General features: G+C 40.7%; 1 protein-coding gene across 15 annotated transcripts in view; it reads right to left on the bottom strand.

Annotated features, from left to right (window-relative positions):
* NT5C2 (5'-nucleotidase, cytosolic II) overlaps window positions 1-21,085 on the bottom strand; it is an 82,808-nt gene that overhangs the window by 26,817 nt on the left and 34,906 nt on the right. For 12 of the 15 annotated variants that reach the window (XR_014526700.1, XR_014526701.1, XR_014526702.1 and 9 more), the window contains 13 exons: window positions 14,649-14,766; window positions 11,367-11,462; window positions 9,904-9,995; window positions 9,674-9,731; window positions 8,804-8,897; window positions 8,012-8,065; window positions 7,082-7,165; window positions 5,860-5,901; window positions 4,692-4,799; window positions 3,670-3,736; window positions 1,891-2,061; window positions 350-401; window positions 16-76 (listed from right to left, as the gene is read on the bottom strand). Coding sequence is in view for 12 of the 15 variants with exons in the window: in XM_083505086.1 (XP_083361212.1) it covers window positions 16-76; window positions 350-401; window positions 1,891-2,061; window positions 3,670-3,736; window positions 4,692-4,799; window positions 5,860-5,901; window positions 7,082-7,165; window positions 8,012-8,065; window positions 8,804-8,897; window positions 9,674-9,731; window positions 9,904-9,995; window positions 11,367-11,462; window positions 14,649-14,766 (1,097 nt within the window). In the remaining 3 variants the exon portion in view is untranslated. Of the gene's footprint in view, window positions 1-15; window positions 77-349; window positions 402-1,890; window positions 2,062-3,669; window positions 3,737-4,691; window positions 4,800-5,859; window positions 5,902-7,081; window positions 7,166-8,011; window positions 8,066-8,803; window positions 8,898-9,673; window positions 9,732-9,903; window positions 9,996-11,366; window positions 11,463-11,555; window positions 11,646-14,648; window positions 14,767-21,085 lie in introns of all 15 variants that reach the window. The other 3 variants (XM_083505082.1, XM_083505080.1, XM_083505081.1) reach the window with 1 other exon arrangement.

Below are 21,085 nucleotides of genomic sequence, written 5' to 3'. Positions count from 1 at the left end.
CTATTTACTAGTTACCTTAATACGTCTTTGGATGGAACTGATGTCAGGACGCTCATTACTGCTGCTATCCAAATGCCTGTTTGAAATAGGAAAGAAAACAATATCAACAGAGCACATGGAAGATAAATGTGAGGGTGGATCTGGGAAAGCAAATACTAATTGAGAAAAGCTGATTATATCAGGCAAAACTGATATGCACAACAATACTCCTCTTCCCCACCCCCAATTCTAAGTTAATGTGGAGCCCTTTGACAGAGTGCAGCTGTCCACTAAAAAGGAAGCACTCCCTCTAATGAGTTAGTGGATGGAGTATTGGGTTATATTCTAAAGAGAAAAATCCATTACTTACTTGTATAACTCAGCGAGAAAGATGTCTAAACTCTGAAGTTCTTCAAAAAGGCCTAAGCAGCAAAGGGAAGGCAAAGTAAAAGGATATTATGGCAGTGGATCAGCTGAAACAAATACTATGTAGACTATTACTTATCTCTCACCAATATGGGAAAACAGACTGAAGATTCTATCTGCTTTCCAAATTGCATTATTATTTGTTGATTTATAGAATTATAGAGTTGGAAGGGACTCCCAGGTCATATAGTCCAAACCCCGCAATGCAAGAATCTCAACTAGATCATACATGATGGGCAGCCATCTCTGCTTAAAAACCTCCAAGGAGAGTGCACCACCTCTTGTGGGAGTCTGTTCCACTGTCAAACAGCTCTTTAGAATACAATCCTACATTTTTTGCCATATATGCTTTGATAAAACTCATCTGACAACTCAGATGGGAGGAGAGTGCACCACCTCTTGTGGGAGTCTGTTCCACTGTCAAACAGCTCTTTAGAATACAATCCTACATTTTTTGCCATATATACTTTGATAAAACTCATCTGACAACTCAGATGGTGTAGAAGTTTCAGACCTAGCCCTTTATTTCAACTTTGTGAATGGTGGGAGCAGCCATGTGGCTAAAAAGAACAGAATCTATAATCTTATAGTGGAACACAGCAGACAGTCTTTTGAATATGTTTGCAGTGTCTCAAATGCCCTCTCAATGTCTAGGGCAGGCTCCACCAACACAGTATCCTCCACACGCTGGGCTACAACTCCCATCATCCCTGAACATTGGCCAAGCTAGCTGAGACTGCTAGAAGTTGCAGTCTAAAACATCTGGAGGGCATGAAGTTGGGGGAAATTGCTCTAGGGTTACAGCTTCTATTTCTTGCTCTCCAATAAATCCTAAAATGTTCATGGAAAGTGCAACTGAAAATATCAGCCTCACTCTTCTACACACTTAGTGCAGTGCAACTGCTTTTATAATATTTGTTTTAACAGTTCTTGTAGGTAGCCTTGAGCACTTTAATTAAAAGGGTATAAAGAAATAAATAACTGACAGATGTCAGCAACCGTATTGACAAGTGGTAGCATAGCCACAGGTTTGTAAACTGTTCAAACCAGCAGTCAGTGGTGGTAAGTCTCCCCAAAAAAGCCTCCGTCCAAAGCAAAGAAACCCAACTATCTACAAATAAGTCACCAAACTATCCAGACACTTGCTGCTTTCCCAGTCTTTGATGCACAAAAGCAATGCAAATAACCTATGGGAAACCAGCCAAGTGATTTTCCAGCTACTCGTGTCAAGCCAAGCAACATCAATTAAAAAGTGAAGAAGAATGAACACGACCAGTGGTTCTAAATTAAGTACTACAGATACCTTGTTCTTCAAAAGCCAAACCATGGACCCCCCCTACTTAAAAAAAAATAATGATATCTCTATGGTAGTTTTTGTTATGCGAATGGTGCCACAAACCACCTGGGTGGGTTATGTGGACCCTCCCCCCGGGAGGTCCGCATACCATCAATTGGGAACCATTAAACTACAGAGTCAGTACTTACAGCTCTTGTCTGTCCACACATGAAGCTCCTGTGCCAGTTCTGGAATCACTAGGAAGGTCCTCCAACCCTGGCGTTTTTTAGACTTCAGGATATCTCCAAAAATGTGATCACCTATGTATAAGATGTCTTTACCCTTGGCCCCCAGAAGGTCACAGATTGTATCAGAGGAGCCTAACAGAAGGAGGGAGAAAGCAGAAGGGCCAATCAGAAAAGGTCTCTCAGCATAAAAACCATGGGTTCAGTGCATAAACTTCCATTATTATCATGTACCTCCTCCCAATCTGATAGATATAAGGCTTTTTCAAATAATGCAGCTTTTGCACACTCAGACATATCAGAGTATAAAATAAATACACTACAGCATACAAATATATGGTTCACAGGTGGTCTTCCATTCAGGCAAAGCCTGCTATATTGTGTGCTGCCAGAACATTTTTTTTGAGCTGCAAGTGTCTGAGACCTATCTATTTAAAATACAAGTGATGATCAAATCACCTCTCACTTTTTTCCTTTCTTTTTTAAAAAAGGGATAAGCTGCTAAAATACACAAATCAGGTAGCATGTGAGACGTGCATTTTAGATGCCATCCCAAATACACACACATACACAAAAGTACCAACACAGCTATATATTATTTGAGTATATAGTTTTAGAAAATACCAAGAGGGATCTTCAAACTTGAGGAAGATCTACCATCTACCCATCTACCCCCATGGGACTTAACCTTTGGGCTTACAAACTTTGGATAGGTGGGTACATTTTTGCAGCTACTAGATTATATTACACTTTTGGCTTCTGCTGACTCTTTACCTAATGTCCCACCTACAATTAAATTTCCATCTTCACTAATATAAAGACTCTGCTTCACAAGGGACTCTTATGTTCCACTTACAAACAGATCTGAGTAACTGCTAGTGCATTTTTAAAAAAATGGTACAACCACTGTTGTTCCTTTGCTCCAGTAAGTTTTGATACAATCTGAAATCTATTTTGCACCTAAAACATTCTAATCTAGTTACATCTGCATAATATATATGGCACTCTACTTAAGACAAATTAAACTTCAGACATTTGGGGGGGGGGGCTTTAAAATCATATCCAGTCTTCTCCCTCACTCCCTGCTGATTTTCTTAACATCATGCCTGAAGAACAGTTTTGGAGAAATCAAAAGTTATTCAAACCCCATGATAAAATAGAATAAAGTGAAAATCTCCGTCCCAGCTCCTGATAAAGATTCACTAGTCTCATTTCTAACCTAGACAGCATCCTAAAAAGCAGAGACATCACCTTGCCAACAAAGGTCCGTATAGTTAAAGCTATGGCTAAAGCTAAAGCTATGGTTTTCCCAGTAGTGATGTATGGAAGTGAGAGCTGGACCATAAAGAAGGCTGAGTGCCAAAGAATTGATGCTTTTGGATTATAGTGCTTGAGAGTCCCATGGACTGTAAGAAGATCAAACCTCTCCATTCTTAAGGAAATCAGTCCTGAGTGCTCACTGGAAGGACAGATCCTGAAGCTGAGGCTCCAGTACTTTGGCCATCTCATGAGAAGAGAAAGACTCCCTGGAAAAGACCCTGATGTTGGGAAAGATGGAGCGCACAAGGAGTAGGGGACGACAGAGGACGAGATGGTTGAACAGTATTCTCGAAGCTACCGGCATGAGTTTGACCAAACTACGGGAGGCAGTGGAAGACAGGAGTGCCTGGCATGCTCTGGTCCATGGGGTCACGAAGAGTCGGACAAGACTAAATGACTAAACAAGTCTCATTTCTAATTTACCTCCAGAGTAAACAATACCATGCTGCAAGGGGCCTGTGTAGGTACCAATCTTCAGTTTGCCAGTAACCTGCACAGAAAGAGAAATTCATTTAATGAAACTGTAGGTCTCTCCAGCCCAATTTTCAGTTTTAATATTGATCAATGGATTGATAAATCAGTAGAAAGGCTGTTCAATATATGCTTCAGAGGAAAAAGCACAATTGGTGTTTGCATACTCCAAATGCACTATATTTTTCCTGGGCAGCCCCTTTAATTATTAAAAGCAGCAGGACATAGGGGCAAACAGCATTCGGTCCCCTATTCCTAGAGGCCATAAACACTCTTACACTGGGAATTGTTGCGTGCCTCAAATGTATCTGTGCCAGGTGAAAACAGTGAAGTTAGTCTGGTAGAAGCATATTGCGTACAACCCTTTTGCATGGCCTGCATACAGATGCTACAAAAGCCTGCTTAAAGCTATACTTCCAAATTTTACAGTTAAAGTGTTGGTTGCCTTTTATGAGCCAGTTGATTCTGCCTATAGGTCAGGCTTAAGCTAAGAATTTTGTTGGGGCTAACAAGTTATCAATAGCACAGATTCATCTAAAACCCTAATAGATTCCCAATAAAGACCAGTCCCACAGAATGACAAAGCAGGTATTTATGTTGCAGTCAGTGAATTTTTTAGATAACCAGCAATTACAGTGAAATTGATCTAATGAAACACAGCATTATTAGGCTCCATATATTTTCAGTATGATGCTGTTCTTAATTTAATTCCACTCAGTACATCTAGCTGAAATACTTAATGATGCACTCAAAAAACATGCTGCATTTTTATTTAAAGAACACAGCTCCTTCTCATATTTCCTTTCTATGTGATTCAGGTAACCCAAAAATAGCTAGAAACACATATTCCAAGTAGTCAATGAATTTAAAAGTAGAGAGCTTATGAATTTAGCACTAATGTTCTAATTATTGAAATAAACTGTCCCAGGTTTCCCTCCAGTCAAGCCTAATTATATATTCTATGTATCACTCACCGTATCCACCTGTCTCAAGACTGTGCCTTCTCCAAAGAAAAGAGGTTTCCGCGCATCCACAAGGATGAGGTCAAAGTATGATTGCCATGGCCGGTGAGAATTGCCAGGCTAGAGAAAAATTAAGCAGAAGAACATCTTTTTAAAAGGTACAAATTCTAATTGTTCACACTGAAACTGGCTTATTTTAGTTCTGCAGGAGAGATTGATAACTGTATTCTATATGTATCCTGACATCATACACAAAACATCTTAGTTCCCCAACACTTCAATTCAGTAAATATACCTGAGAATCCTAACAATGCAGGAAAGAAAAAAATTGCAGATATTTTAAATTTTATTTTTGTTTATCTGGATTTATATACTGTTTAATCATAATTTAAATACAAGTTAGCAATTATATCACTACTACAAATATTAATACAAAGATCCAGGCATTTATCAATTACTGCAGAACATCCAGGGCTTTCAAAGCAGAGGTCACAACTGAGAAAGGGACAAAAGGGAACAGTCTGTGTATTTATATTAAATTTTTGATTTCTACTACACATAGTAAGTATATGAAACCATAACCAAACCTTAAAATTGAAAAGTACATTTTCTTGTAGCTATGAAAAATTATTAATTATATGTGGAAGGATTTCAGCAGCACTGTTATAATGCATTAGTGGATATGTGGCTAAGTGGCAATTCCTTGTATCTGAGCAAGCAACTTCTACTCAAGCAAGTGCAGACAGGCAAACACCACCAGTGGAAGTAAATGCTTTTGATTTGAAAATTCAGTGGTGTTTTTTTAATCACTAGTGACCTCTAGAAGCTGCATATCAGGCATATCAAAGCTGACTTTAATTATTTCCACCTGTTCTCCAATAAAAATAATAAGGCATTTGACACCATGCCTCCAAAGGTTGAATTTTACAAATAGAAAATTAAATAACTATCTGGTTTCTTCAGTCCCCATGAACAAAGACTTGACTCCTATTCTTGATTTATTTAGGAAGGAATAATATACACCATCTAACACAGCGTTCCCCAAAATGGTGCCATCCAGTTTATTGGAATCCAGCTCTCATCCAACCCTGGTTGGGAGTTGTAGTCAAAAACATCTGGTCAACACCAAGTTGGGGAAGGCAGAGGTATCATTAATGCAACAACTCTTTTCATCACTCACCTTTGGTCCATGTGGAAAATCAAACAGGTAAGTCATAATTTTCTGAAAGGCAAATTGGAAGCAAGACTTAATTTCTATTAATTATGTTTAAACAATACATTTAAATATACAAATAGTCTTCAGATATACAAATCTAGAACAGGCATTGTGAGAATTAAAATAACATTGCAGAACCCTATGATGTTATTTTTAGGATTTTCATGACAACAAAAGGCATGTCTCCAGCTCTGACAGATATGCAGCTCTGCAAGAACCTCAGTTTTATGTACAGTTAATTTGGAAGCAAGTTCAGTGAATCTTACTCTGAAGCAAATGTTCATAGGATTGGAGAACAAAAGTTCATTGTCACAGAATACAGGAGAGTCCTGCATTCATATTAACATGGGGATTTCCCAGTATAGTTGTTCATGGCTTTCTAAAAAAAATGCATTTTATGATAAACAGGTCTTTAAAATATATTTCTTCCCTCACCCCCCAAAAACTTGGGAGACTAAATTACAGACACATTGCTAGGTACAAGGCATCATTAAATTAGCAACCAAGATTCAAGGAGAATCTTAGGTGCCTCCAGCTCATGCTTTCATTATAATGAGCTTATCTAATTCTCTACAGCTGGCTTTGAGAACCTATGGCTCTGTAGATGTTGTTGAACATCAGCCCCAACCAGCATGGCCAATGGTAAGAAACAGTGAGTTGTAGTAGTCCAGAACATCTTGAGGAGCCTAAGGTTCCCCAGCTCTGCTTTGAGGCAGGGATGGAAGACTTTTTCAGACTGAGTGCCACATTCATTCATCTGGAAACTTCTGAGGGCTTCACATCAGTGGTGGGTGTGGCCGGAAGTAAAAATGGGCAAAACAATGGATGTAACTTACTGTTGTAATGCATGCCACATTCCAGTCACACAGATTTCAACACTCATATATGAATCCATCCAGACAAGCAAGAGGCATCATCACAGCTCAAGGGCACCTTCCAGCCAGGCAAAAGCACTTGAGGAGGGTTCAGAGGAAGGGGGCAGGCATAATCTAGGGAAGGAGGCATGGCCTGGAGAAAGGCCAGAAGGCTGGACAGAGAGGCCTACAGAGCTGCATTTAGCTCCCAGGACTGAGGTTGCTCACCCTAATCCAAGATAGAAATTCAAAATATGACACCTAACATATATGAGACACTAAATGAATGAATGAATGATGGAGGAAGATTCTTGTGTTACAGGAGTACTTACATCAGTGTACTTATAATCACTGTTTGTGGCAAGAAACACCTTTCCCACCTCATTCATGCGGCTCAAAAGCAGAGGCAGTTTCCCCTAAAATGGCAAAGATTTACATAAAATACAGTTTTCAGTTGAAGCCCATACCTTCAGGGGGTCTATAAATAAATATCTCAGGCTATCTGTACATAGTGCCAGTTTGAACAATGCCAAATGAATATTTCAGCCTGATTAAAATGTCTTCAAAAATCCTAGATGCCTCAGCTGTGAACTGAAATCCTGCATCTTAGTCATGTCTTATAATTTGTACTAACGTCCTATTTGGCCAAGTATTAAAATATACTTTTAAAAAACTGAAATGTTGAAAGCTGTTCTATAATATGTAACCAGAAACCTGATGATTTGAAAATGAGAGACTGCAGGCAGCAAGGACTCTTTACTAATTTTAGAACAAAATGCCACTTTGATGTGCTGTGAGTACGTAGCATGAGCATTATGTGGAAACAGAAAGTATCCCATGCTAGGTGAAAATCAAAGGAATCCCTCTAAAGAAATACAAAATGCACAATTTCAACTTTATGCCCCTCAAGATATCAAGACACAGAAGATGCTTTGGAATATTCACATTTCTATTGTGACATGCACTCTCTTACTACTCCATATATTGTGGGGGGTGGGGAAACCAACTGCCCCTGCTTGACGTTCGGGTGCTTAGAATTCCATTAACAAAAGGGAGATAAAGAGGACGTGCTAAATTATTTTTCATCAAAAAAGGCAAAATTTGCTGAAGCAACAATAACATCACTTAATGCCTATTTTTTAAAAAAATAAATTGTGAACAAGGGAGTTTGAACTTTCCATTCTGTTTTTTATCATTTTGAGACTGCATGAAATAAACCAAGACTGGTCCACTTTCAATAAGGAAAGGCTTGATGTACTTACATCTTTCACTACATACTTCCCAAGATTCTCAACTGTCTTCTCCTTCAGTGATCCCTGAAACAACAGGAGAAACCACATGACACAGCAGAAGTAATGATCTAGCAATCTTACTCCGGTTTCGCCTTATAGTATCAGCTTCCATGCTGTCATCGTACTGTAGAAAGATGCACCACTGACACTAGAGGCAGAAAGTTATTTGTGGAGTTTCATGTGTCATGAGATTAGCATTGGATAGGTTCAACCTGGGGGTGGAGAACCCTGTGGCTCATTCACCATATGAGAAACAAACACATGGGACAAGATGCCATTGAAGCGCTGTAATTAAGTATATTCTGAAATAAACTTGAAGTGCAAAACAGAATAGTTCAGAAAACACATGGTGACAGAGTTCAGTTGCTGAAGCAAAGGGGTGGTGTGCTTCCTGTGCAATGTGCGGATGAGTTATCATATGAAACACATGAAACTGCTCCTTGGAAGGGAAAACAATAGCATAAATATAATAAAGTGAAACAGTGATGGCTTTTAAGATGGCTTGCAGCAGCAGCCTGTTTCATTAAGAGGGGAGGGGAGGAATGGGGGTGTGTGAAAGTAAGCAGCAGGATGGTGGTGATAGAAGGAATTATCATTCTTGTTTACCAATCCCCCCTTTCCAATCATATTGATGGGCATGCTAGCTGGCATTGAATACTTATTCACTGGCTGCCAACAGTGTTCAACTCACACTATAATTTATTCAAAATGTTAAGAATTAAACAGACTACAGTTAAAAAAAAATCCCAAAGTGCAAGTCACCTTATAGTGAACCCAATCCACAGCATCTCTCACATCTTGGAACATACTTCTGAAGGACATGAAGAGGTCTCCATCTTTGAACCCTGCTTCACAGCTGTGAGAAAAAAGGAAAAAAGCACAGAATTGTTGTAAAAGTAGGTTAACAGCTAGTAAGGAGGGTGCATAAGGCCTGGGAATCACTGTACAACTGGAAACACCAACAGTATTGATAGCTACATTGATAGTATTGAAAGCAACCAAACCTTAATCCCACTGTTAGGTGGATTCTTGCTTGTATGTTTTGTGCCAATTCATGAATACATATATCATCTCATTGCCTGTCTAATCAGCATGGCATCTGTTCTCAGAGGCCAAACCAGGCAGGGAATGGGATGAGATAAAGGTATAGGTATAGGCAGGATGTGTGTATGTCTGAATCTAGGTTGGTACATGTTTCTGCATACAAGAGAGAATGAACATACATGGATGATGGCTAGATGAAGTTGAGGGGCTGAAGATTCAGAAGAAGGGAGCTGGGTGTGGGAGAGGGACATGTGAATGGATGTACAAATGAACAGAGAAAAGGAGTAGCTCCAGGAGTAGCTGGCTTTGGCGGTATCCATCACCCCAAGTTCTAATCCCTGAAAAGGTAGCCCACACTTGTGCTACATGGTCATATTCACCTGTGTATGATAGACCCTATGAGCCCTGCCAGGGTTTAAATCACAAACTTTACCAACATAAACAATCGCTACAGTACTTGTGGTTGCTGTTGTCATCAAGCTACAGATAAGAAGATTTGAATTTGTCCTTGCACACTTGCAGTGAGAGACAATGATGGCTATAGCGTCACATGTTGGATTTCATATAACACATGAGACACATGCTTACCTTGAATACCTATCACAGTTCGTAAAAAAATCAACCAGACAAGCCAACAGGTAAGTCTCTGCAAAGAAGCAAAGAATATACATTAAATGAAGAACTGGATAAAGAGACACTCATGTAATTAATCTAAGCCAAAATGACATTCCTAATTTGTCATTTGAAATTAACAGTAATATACCTACGGATTATCATGACACAATCCCCACCATCCCCATTAGAGTTTAAGGTCTCACCTGGTAGGTTGAACAGTGTGTTTAAAATGTAAAACCTGTCAGTGTCATCTCTCTGGATGAATTTATTAGGGTACTGCTCTCGGATATCTGGCCTGAAAAAGGTAAGGGACAAGGGAGTATGCCTATTAATGATGTCTAATCATAATAGTTTCTCTAAACAGCTAGGTTAACTCCTACTGGGTCAATAAGACCAATGAGAAAGATCTCCTAAAATGTTGGGATTCAAGGAAAGGTTTTAATGCGAACACTGGAATAAATATAATATGGCTTCCTTTCTACTACAGCAAAATTTGATACTTCATACAACTTCATCCACAGAGAGGAGCCTATTCCCTCCAGCTCTTGGTTGCTCAACTGATCGCAGAAGAATTCAAGAACTGGGGTGATCAAAACAAAACAAGAATTGTGTTTCATTTGGACAGCATGCAACTAACCATCAACAACTCTGTACAATTCACACATAATATTCTGCTTAAAAAAAAGTAGCAGCAGCAATGTTTCAATGTTTAGTAAGATTTCATGTCATCATACAGCCAAAGATAGAATACTGAAATGGATCCTGTTGACCTATAAAGCCTTACACAGCTCAGGACCTCAATACCTTAAGGACTGCCTATCCCCATACAAACCAGCCTGGACCCTGCACTTGTCATCTGAGGCCCTTCTCTATGTCCACCCTCCCAGAAAGGTTCAGAGGGTGGCAACAAGAGAACGGGTCTCTTCTGTGGTGGCTCCCTGATTGTGCTTTTTATTATGTTTTTATCACTGATATTCTGTAATGTGTTTCTAATGTTGTACACCACCCTTAGATCTTTTGATAAAAGGCAGAATCATCATCATCTCAGTGGTAGAGCATGTGTTTGCATGCAAAAAATCTCAGGTTCAATCCCCAGCATTTTCAGGTAGTGCTGAGAAAAACTTCTGCCTGAAATTCTGGAGAGCAACTGCCAGTCAAGATAGACCACAGTATAATAGGTTCCTATGTTCCTATAGCTGGGCTCAAAATGGTCTAGTCCCAAGTCATATTATGATTTGGAAACAACACTTAAACCATAGCTGTCCCGTTTGGATATCACAAGAAATTAGTTTAACAAAGTTGTGCATTCAAGGGCCAAGAAGAAAATATGTGGACACAAGGCTTGTTCTTGGCCCAATAAACTGATGCACTGAGGTGAGATTGTTACATCTGAACCAGGTTTGTGTGCATTTTTCCCATATTCACTTAAGTTAGTTTCCAAAGGTTAACCAAGTTTCTGAAGTCATTAGAATTTATAAGACTCCAAAGTAAGAAAAACTGGCCTGCATAAGGATTTGGAAATGTTACAGCGTAGGTGATCCCTGAAAGCCCCAATTCTATATATGAATTCAGAGTTTCTACCAAGTTCAGTGGAACATACCACCCCCTGTTGTACATACAGATTGCAGCCTTCCTTATGTGAACTGCCTATATTCACAGTACTTACCCTCTCATGAAGTTAAAGCCATGTGCACACACTAGGATGTTCCCATAGGCATCGACTTTCAGCAAATTTCCATAAAGGGAATCAAATACCAGGCCTCTATTAATAAAGAAGTGCATTGATCGATATAAGCATGGTATACCAAGCAGTGGACAGCAAGACTTTGAAAGATAGTCTATTGGAATGGCATACCTGAGCCAGTTCTATCATGTTCTGTCCAAACTAGAATCTGACCCTAAGGAGGACACTTTGCTGACAGAGTCCCATTGAACTTTTGTTTAGCTGCAGAGGAAAAAATAGTCTGCATTGCCCAGTTCAAATGTACAATTGATCTCTTTTCTTATCATTAGCTCATTTATCTTAACAAAAAAGCTGAATTACACAATCAGCAGGCACAGGTGCATAGCTTAAAAAAAAATAAAAACCTTAGTTCTCCCACCTACCCAACTGACCAAGAAGAGTAACTACATAACTGGAGCTGGCAGAAGTCTCATTGGACAAAAAATTCTGTCAAATCAGACTTGCCTTGTTTAAAACGTAAGTACCACCTCAACATCAGATTGTCCACCCTACCTGCTTGTTGGAAGACTACTCAGAGAATGTGTGTGAGGCACTGTGAACTCACTGTGAACTGTATAATACAAGTGTTATATATTTATTACTATTCCTTTAAAGGACTAAAACCTTTTGGACTTTATAAAAGGTTAGTTGACACCAGATGTGCTTTCGCTACAGTAAACAGGAAAAACTAAACATAACCAAGGCAGTTCTCTGTGTGTGAATGTCCTATCTGCATGGAAAGGAGGTGTGGAATGTAGGAGATGAGGAATGTAGAACTTCTCAGCTAAGCTATATGAAAAGAGTTTGGGGAGAAGGACTGCTGGAACACAAATGGCAAATGGAGGAAGAGTTCATCACTCATGCCTCTAACACCTTAAGACATCACCACCCTTTTCACATAGGGATTATTTAGTTTGGCTCCAAGCAATCCTCTTGCCAGTGAGTAAGTGGCAGTTAAGACTTTCAGTCACCACTTCTCTTTTCCCTTGAGGAAAGTTGCTCGTCTACCAAGTTTGCACAGTGGGTACCTCCTTAGAAAGAGCTTTCCATGTCACATTTTCCCTCTCTCCCATTTCTTTATAGTTTTTTCCACTTACCCACAATGTGACATTGTCACATGGTGTGCTTCTCTGCCCCCACTCCACATCACTAGCTGCTGCTTGGCACAGCAGAGAGGAAATGCATGGCATTGTTAGTTTCACTTTCAGGTAAGTGAAACTGCACATTCAGAGGAGAGAGGTGAGAACATGATTCAGGGAGACAGTTTTTGGCGGTTGGCCCATGTCTGCGGCAATGTGTAGTTTGGCCCTGAATGTGAGACAGCAAGGAAGCAACAGCCATACCAAGTAACCTCAAATGCTAAAACAACCTTGTTCATAAATTTCCAAAAGTTACTAGCATATAAAAGTTTTTATTCCTAAGAGGGGCTGGTTTCCCTTTCACCAGCATTTCTTATCAGTAAAAAACTGTTGCTGGAAAGAAATACAGCAGGCTGGTGGTTGAGAAATGGAATGATCTCTAGCTACTCTGCTAGCCTGATCAGTTTCTATGTTGAGAGTGCAGGAAAATGCTTTTTCTCCTGCATGTCCGGCACAGTGGACTAAAGACAGGGCGATGGATCAACCTGTCACTACTTCCAGCATACCTGATTTCTGTGCTGAACATGCAGAAGGGTTTTTTCCCCCTGCTGTGCATCCATTCCAGATGCAGAGCAGCCTGATAGTGAAAGAATGAATTGCGCTCTCCTATCACGTCCAGCACATACTGTTTCTATGCAAGCAGTTTCGCCTTCTGCACATCCAGCACAGAAGCACAATGAACCAACAGAGAAGTGATAGATAACTTGTTCTCACTCCCTGCCAGATTACTTGATTTCAATGCTGGCCAGGAAGGAAGGAAGCAGCACGGAAGCAGATCAAGATGGCAGGAAAGGGAGAGCGCAATCTATCCCTCCTCTGTCAGCCCACTCATTCCATGCACTTTCCTGTGTAAATAGTCAAATAAAATGTTGTGCTAATATTTTTGTTCTAAAGTCAGCAAATGCCCTTACAAGTATGGAGAAACCCAAGTAGATTTAGAACAAGCTTCAAAGTGACTCTGCTTGCCTGTACCAAGATTTATTAGCCTGTTTTGGAAGGGCAAACATACACAGCTCCAAGCATGTTCATCAGTGAAGATAGCCTAAGCTGTCCAAGGTGGTGACATAGTAGTGCCAGTGCTTCACAATGAGCCTAGGTCACTTTTCCCCCAACCCTAGCCCACATTCTACTGTACCACTAATAATTTTCAAATGCATTTGCAATGACTGGATAAAACAAAAATATACAACAAATTTTGTATATGTATCAGCATAATGGGCTTGCCATTTTGCCCCTTAATGGCCCACTTACTAAAGCTCAATTCACATGCTAATTTTGTGCTGTTACAGAATGAACTGTGAATTTCTCTGTTGCTTAACTTTTCGAAAAAGCCTTGCAAAGATCACTAAAAGTGGCCTTCTCAAAAGTAAACATGTGAATTGGGTCTACTAAAGGTGCCAAAATTTGTTGACTTTTCCCCTAAATCATTCCATAAATAGTTTTGCATTCCTTTCAGCTCTTGCTAAACTCACTGGCATGTTTCAACAATGCTTCTGTTGCAAAAACTGGCCAGAATGCAAGACAGAAGTGTGGAAAGCTCCACACATGCACCACAACTTCTGTGGGCTCTCTTTTAAAAAGAATCCCAGGGTTGGCAAGTGTGCTTCTCCCAAAACTCAAGGGGAACTTAGGAGCTACCTCTAACGTAAATGTGAAGAGGTGCTTCCTTATGGGCAGAAACACAGGAAAACCTTAGTACATATAAGGAACTGCTTAAAGAAAATCTGCCAAGCCTTACATATTTTATACGTATCTACAAATATTCTGCCTCAAGTAGTTTAATGCTGGACTTTTTAAGCAGCCCAGAATTTAATTGAAATTCATGTTTGCATAAATTAGGGGTTGTTTTCCCCAGTTTCTAACTATGTTCAGGTTTTCCTGGTATGCATTTCACTTCCAATACATTTACCACTCGGTTTCTTAAGACAAATTCTCTGCTGACAAATCCACTTCAACTAGCAAGAACCTCGTGCAATTAAATCTGCTTATGTATTACTGAACAACAGCATGCTAAAAATAGAACACTTTAAAAACAAACAAACCAGTAAGTGGCATATACATATTTTTGTAGCTTACAATTATTTACCTGGTAGGGAATGTGGGATCATAGACAAAACTAAGCAGCTCTTGAGGGTATCCAATTGATACTAGCCGTTCAACTGTCAAGTCAAATCCAAGGGATTCATACTCTGGAGATTTATATACTGTGAGAAGATGTGAAGAAGATTTTGGTTAGAAAACACAAGCAACACACACATTCTATCTAAGCAAGGCAGAAAATGTATATTAACTTTGCTATTCTCCTCTGGTTTAATGTACAGTTCAGCAGACATACAAGGAGAGTGGTATTTAACACTGGTCTGGTTCATATCTCACAGCGAGCCAGAGTATGACATACTGGGACTTTGCAAACATGCTGGTTCACAGCTATGAGTTCACACCTGCTTTGCCTTCTTTGGGTATTTTAGGCCAATGTGGGACAGCAGCTAAGCTAAAGTTTGGCTTGGTGTGTCATCTGAATCCAGAAACATGGTTACATTACCTCCTCTTTAATGACAACCTATAACGATAGGACAAATCTTGGCTACAGATTGGAGTTATGCAGAAACCTTTACCAAAATCCTTGTTTTGGATACATGCTAAGCTACTGCACTAACCTATGATGCCTGGGGGGAAGCAAAACTGCTTGATCTCCTCCTCAGGAGCCAGCACATTTGCACTGTGGTTTGGCTTAGAGCAGTAGTTCCCAACTAGGGGTCCACGGAACACACCCAGGGGGTCCGCGTCCCCATCCCTTGCCTCCTCCCCCCAAAACATTTTTTTGTCATTTTGCATGGTGCTATCACAAATTTTATGTCTGTTTTAACACACTGCGATTTTAAATATATATTGGCCAAAATTGATTTTGAAATCATACTGTGACAAGTATTTTGAGCAGGCAATACGTAGCAATATAAAGGAAGAACAGGGCAGCCGATTGCAAAGCGCTGCCTTCTCCTCATGCTGAGGGAGAACAGGGCAGCTGATCGCCCTCACTTCAAGGCACTACCTTCCCCTGGCACTGAGGCGGAGCAGCTTTTCTCAGTCAGCAGGAAAGCAGCAGCAGCCACAGTGGACTTGCATCCCCCATCCCCATCCCCTCTCACTCAAACCATGTGGTGGAGGTGTCTCACTTTCTCTCCCCCCCCCCACACCTGATCTCTGTGACTGTTCCTCATCCCCACGCCTGATCTCCAATTTCAGACATTGTGATATATAGGAATATTGCAATGTTTAGCTGCTGATATGTCATGATGCTGAAAACCAGATATCATTTTGTTCAAAAAATTGTGTTGCAGTAATGGGGTCCTCAGTAATTAGCTAATTGGGAACCATTGGCTCAGTATGTTAGGCAAGCATGACCTTTGACAGACATAGCTGCCAGGATTCACCAAACAAACCCCATCAGCAGAAAGGCTTCTGCTTGTACAGCAGGGTTTCCCCCTTTCTCTCCCTTAAATTGGCTTGGGGGGTATCAGAAAAACCCCCAGAACAGCGTGCACGGGGAGGTTGTTCCATCTGACAAGCTGATAGGCTTGCGCAAGTGGAACATTTAAAATAGCATGATGTTGAATTCCACCCAGTGATTTTAAAATTTAATTCTACCAGGAATGCTCTGCAGAGTGGAAATACAGTTCATATTTCAGCGACAGAATGCATCAAATAAAGCATTAGTTAGTGCCTCAGGGGAAATATATTCCAAACAGCATTAACACACTCACCTTATTTCACCTCTACATACAGACATCAAAAGAGTATGAAACTTACGGCCACTGGTGAAAGTCAGAATGCAATTATGAACCCTAATTTTAGATCAAGCATCTAGTCAGGAGGTGTTTAAGATAATAATTTAAGTTGCCGTTTGCTAAAGACCAGCTATCAGGTTAGCTTGTAGTAGGTTGCCACACTTATGGTAACCTGCAGCTACTAAGCACCCTCTTCACCTTCTAACCAATTATGAAGCCATCATCCTCTCCAATTTTGCAACCCCTTGTGTGTCCCCCTTTCATCTTCACCCCCACATCCATGCCTCCTATTCCCTATTTGCAACTACTTTTGCACACACTCCATTAGCACCCTAACCCCCTTTTTCCTACCGACCTTTTTCCAACTGTCCTTTGCACACAGACTACCCCCCATTTCCATGTCTCCTCCTTTCTTCTATTCTACAGACCCCTTTGCACACACACCCCCGGATGATATATGTTACTGTCTCTTTAATGTGAATGTTCATTAGTTAGTTCAGTTAGAGAAAGTTAACTTCAGTCAATGGATGTTCTACATTATCCGGGTGTTTGCTTGTTAATAAAACATCTGTTTTACTACACTGAATCTGGAATTTCACGTTGAAGACAACACATGGTAGATTTTGGTAGTACAGTGGTACCTCGGGTTAAGAACTTAATTCGTTCCGGAGGTCCGTTCTTAACCTGAAACTGTTCTTAACCTGAAGACCACTTTAGTTAATGGGGCCTCCCCCTGCTGCCACGCCGCTGAAGCATGATTTCTGTTCCCATCCTGAAGCAAAGTTCTTAACCTGAGGTAATATTTCTGGGTTAGCGTAGTCTGTGACCTGAAGCGTATGTAACCTGAAGCGTATGTAACCCGAGGTACCACTGTACTGTGGAATACGTGAGGGCTCCACATCCTTTATCTCTCCCATATGAGGCTGCTGAGTAATTGAAGAGGGAGAAAAATGAGTATGGTGAGAAGAGAGGGACACTAGCATTTCCCCCTTCTTTTCTCCCAATCCTCTTGCTCCTCCACAGCACTGAAAATGCCCTTCTCAACCCAATTTGCTTCCATTTGCCTATTACCAGATCCTTAAAACCATGAGCAGTGCCAGAGGGGGTCAGTGGGGAAAAGACTTTCCCCAAACAAGTTTCTCCCTCCCTCTACTTCACACCCATTGCTGGACTCCTCTCTTTAACATAAACTGATATCTTTCTTTCAGGTATCTTAACATGTAGGTCACAACTCACCCACCTGGAAATTTACTTTGCCCCTCCTGTCCCCATAATTTTTTTCTGGTATTACCACTGCCTAAAACACACATTCTCTGTCTCTTTCTCTCTCAGACGCACCCACCCTACCTTCCTCCCTACTGCCCATACACTTTCCTATTCCTCTGAATGCGATCTTTACCCCCAGTTCCACTTGCCCCATCCTCAGTTCCAGCTCTCTCTTCTCCCCAATCTGTCACCAAAGGACTAAAACTGTCACACACAGAGATACCCTTCCCGCACCTCCAGCCTCAACCCCCCCCCCCCCAAATAATTTACTACAGACACGAGTGCTCTATTTTTCTTCCTGCCTCCACCCCTGCCTTTAGAACTTTGGGGAAGATCCACTGAAAACAGCACAATAACAAACTAGTGCAATAATAGTAGAGAGAGTGATATAAAGCTTACATTAGAAACACATATAGTGCATTTCTCTTATTCCAAATACCTGCAGTAGTTCAGTTCCACATGTGATTCACTATTACGCCTTGGTCTTTTTTTGCAACATACATGACTATCCAATTATACCTCATTCCGTATAAACACCTGCACCTTACCTAAGATTTAGTCAAATTACTGATCATTTGCAATTTACTGCCACCAAAGACTGCTGTACAATGGATTGCACAGCAATAATAAGCTGTTGTGCAGCAGAATGCACAACAAGAATCCACTGTTGTGTAATAATTTTCCACTAGTGTAAGTGTTGCATTAGATTACCTTTAAACTCTGTCTTCTGCTGGTGCAAGAGTTCTTGCATTAGTGGACAAGGAAGGCTGGATATGGCCCCTAGTAATGTGGGTAGCTGTCATGTAACTACCCTTGGTATTGAGTGTTAAGGGACAGCAGTCTCTGTTCCAGACACAAGGAGACTGCAGACATGCATAACACACAGCTCTGCTAGTTTTCAAGAGGAGAAACACTATTACTTCTTCCTTGTAGCTGAAGGTAATACAGGCAATCCTCATTTTGCGTGGGGAATATGTTCCAGACCCGCTTCGCATGTCAGCTGGACCGGCATAAAGCATTCCATTCCACATAGCCACCAACACTGTATTTATTATATGGAAGTTGATTAGCATTCTTCCATCTTACCCAGTCAAGTAAAGAAATTGGGAGAAAAGGCCTTGACCTACCACCACAAACTTTCTAGTGTCTCCTTCAGATAGATCCCCCCCCCAAAAAAAACAGGGATCCCAAAGACTCCAGCATGGCCTGTTGTCCAAGGCATTGATTTGTTTCACAGACTAAAAGCACCTTTAAAGTCATTTCACCTGAAGACTCATGAAACCATAGCCCTATTCAGACATTTACAGAGATTAATGTGTGAGTAGGGCCACATCTGCATTGCACATGCCAGCTAACCTTCACCTGACACCCACACATATAGCATATCTGTATGGAAGAAGTCGGAAGAAGTAGAGACTTTGATGAAACCTGAAGCCCCAAGTTGCACTGGGTTCCAGGTAACAAATAAACATTTGCACATACAACTGTTTACATGAAGGCACCCTCTGTAGACATTTGTACTTTACTCGTGGGTTATATTAATTTACTGTGTTAACTGACATATGTGATAACAGGGGCATGGCTACTTAGCACAGACCTGCTGAGTCATTAGTCTAACATTCAAAATACATATTCTAAAGCGGATCCTAGAAAGACACACAGCCTAGTATAATCACTGTTTCCAAAAAAATGAGAAAAAGACTGCAACGTGAAACCAACAATTATTTTGTATCACAATAGAAAAGACACATTGATTCGAATAGATTAAGAGCATGTATGAGCTTTAGGTAGGTAGAATAAGCTGAACTCAAAAATACCAAGAAAACTTGTAACTGAATAAACAGCAATGAAGCAACTATTAACAATGTCAGAAGAGAAATGACTATTCTGGCTGGACAAGAAATGGGCACTCTTAAGAAAGTGCCATGAAAAGCAGACTACAACTGCAAAAACACACCCCTAAATGCTTGCATTCTGTATCCCCCCCCCCCAGCATTCCCTTCCCCCATTAAAACAGTGGCTTTCAAACTGTTGAGGCAACCATGAGGGTTTTTTTTTTTAAAAAAAACAACTTTCCTGTATATTGGGAATGTCAAATCACAGGCATATCTAGCACTCCTGCTGCATCCTGCTGTCATTGCTTGCCTGTACTCTTCTCTGTGCAGTATGTCAACCCCGATGTTGCAGTGAGTGCTCTACTCCTCCACAGTGATCTAGCCACTGTGCCTAGTAAACATACAACCCTCGGTTTCTCTATCTCCAGAAATACTTAGACCACCTCTCTGATAAGGTGACAGTGGCTGATACCGATAGCGGTGCACATACGTCCCACCTTACTCTTATGCATGAGAGCTTGGTGCTTACTTGAAACGCTGGATGTTCAAGTCCTACCTCTGTCACATGTCCGTATATCTACTTCTGTCCTAATTAACTTTGCACAGAAACTCCAGTGCCAATTTTGAAAAGGAAACAATTTTAAAAGCCTCAAATACTCTTATTTAATCCATTGTAACTCACTAACTTACTCACTTAGCTTTCTGAGATTTTTAAAAGAAACTTATATTGGATCGCATCTACAAAGTATGTCATGTCAATGCAAATTGTCCATGAAGCCGGTTTGGCAACCTTTTGAAACAAACTCAAAGCACCTATTTATCTGAAATCTGGCAGACTTCATCTCCTTAAATGGGGCTACTGTGCATGCATATTTCATCAACTTCTGGCTCCTCAAAAAGTTATAGGCATGAGTTGATATTCCCATTATAATGATAGGGAATACATTCTCTCACTGCTGCTCACCCCTCTAAATGCCCATAGACTATTGAGAAACAAGAGGGAGTTATCAGCATGGGGGGGGGGGCAGATTTAAAAGAGAATGCATATATTTTTAAAATCCTAAGGCTAACCCACCTAAAATACAGTCCAATAACTGGCAAATAATTACTGGTGTTGAGATGTGCTCTCTGACTCAGTCCATAGAATCATAAAATTGTAGAGTTGGAAGGGACTCTCATGATCATCTAGTCCAACTCCCTGTAATGCAGAAATATCAGCTATCCCATATGGGGATCAAACTTGCAACCCTGGAATTATCAGCACCATACTCGAACCAACTGACCTTTTTAAAATTGAACTATTTTTTTGCCATACAAAATTTGCATATACAGTGGTGCCTCGCAAGACGAAAAGAATCCGTTCTGTGATTCTCTTCGTCTAGCGGTTTTTTCGTCTTGCGAAGCAAGCCCATTGACGGATTAGCGCTATTAGCGGGTTTTAGCGGCTTATCTGCTGATCGGATCAGCTGATAAGCGGCTTAGCGGCTTAGAAAAAGGGGGGGAGGGAAAAAAACCAGCAGGAACTCGCAAGACATTGTCGTCTTGCGAAGCAAGCCCATAGGAAATTCGTTTTGCGAAGCACCTCCAAAATGGAAAACTCTTTCATCTAGCGAGTTTTCCGTCTTGCGAGGCATTCG

The sequence above is a fragment of the Podarcis liolepis genome (genome assembly GCF_965112155.1).
Source record: "Podarcis liolepis genome assembly, chromosome: 5".
NCBI classification, from domain to species: Eukaryota; Metazoa; Chordata; class Lepidosauria; order Squamata; family Lacertidae; genus Podarcis; species Podarcis liolepis.
This window is presented reverse-complemented; position numbering and strand designations above follow the sequence as displayed.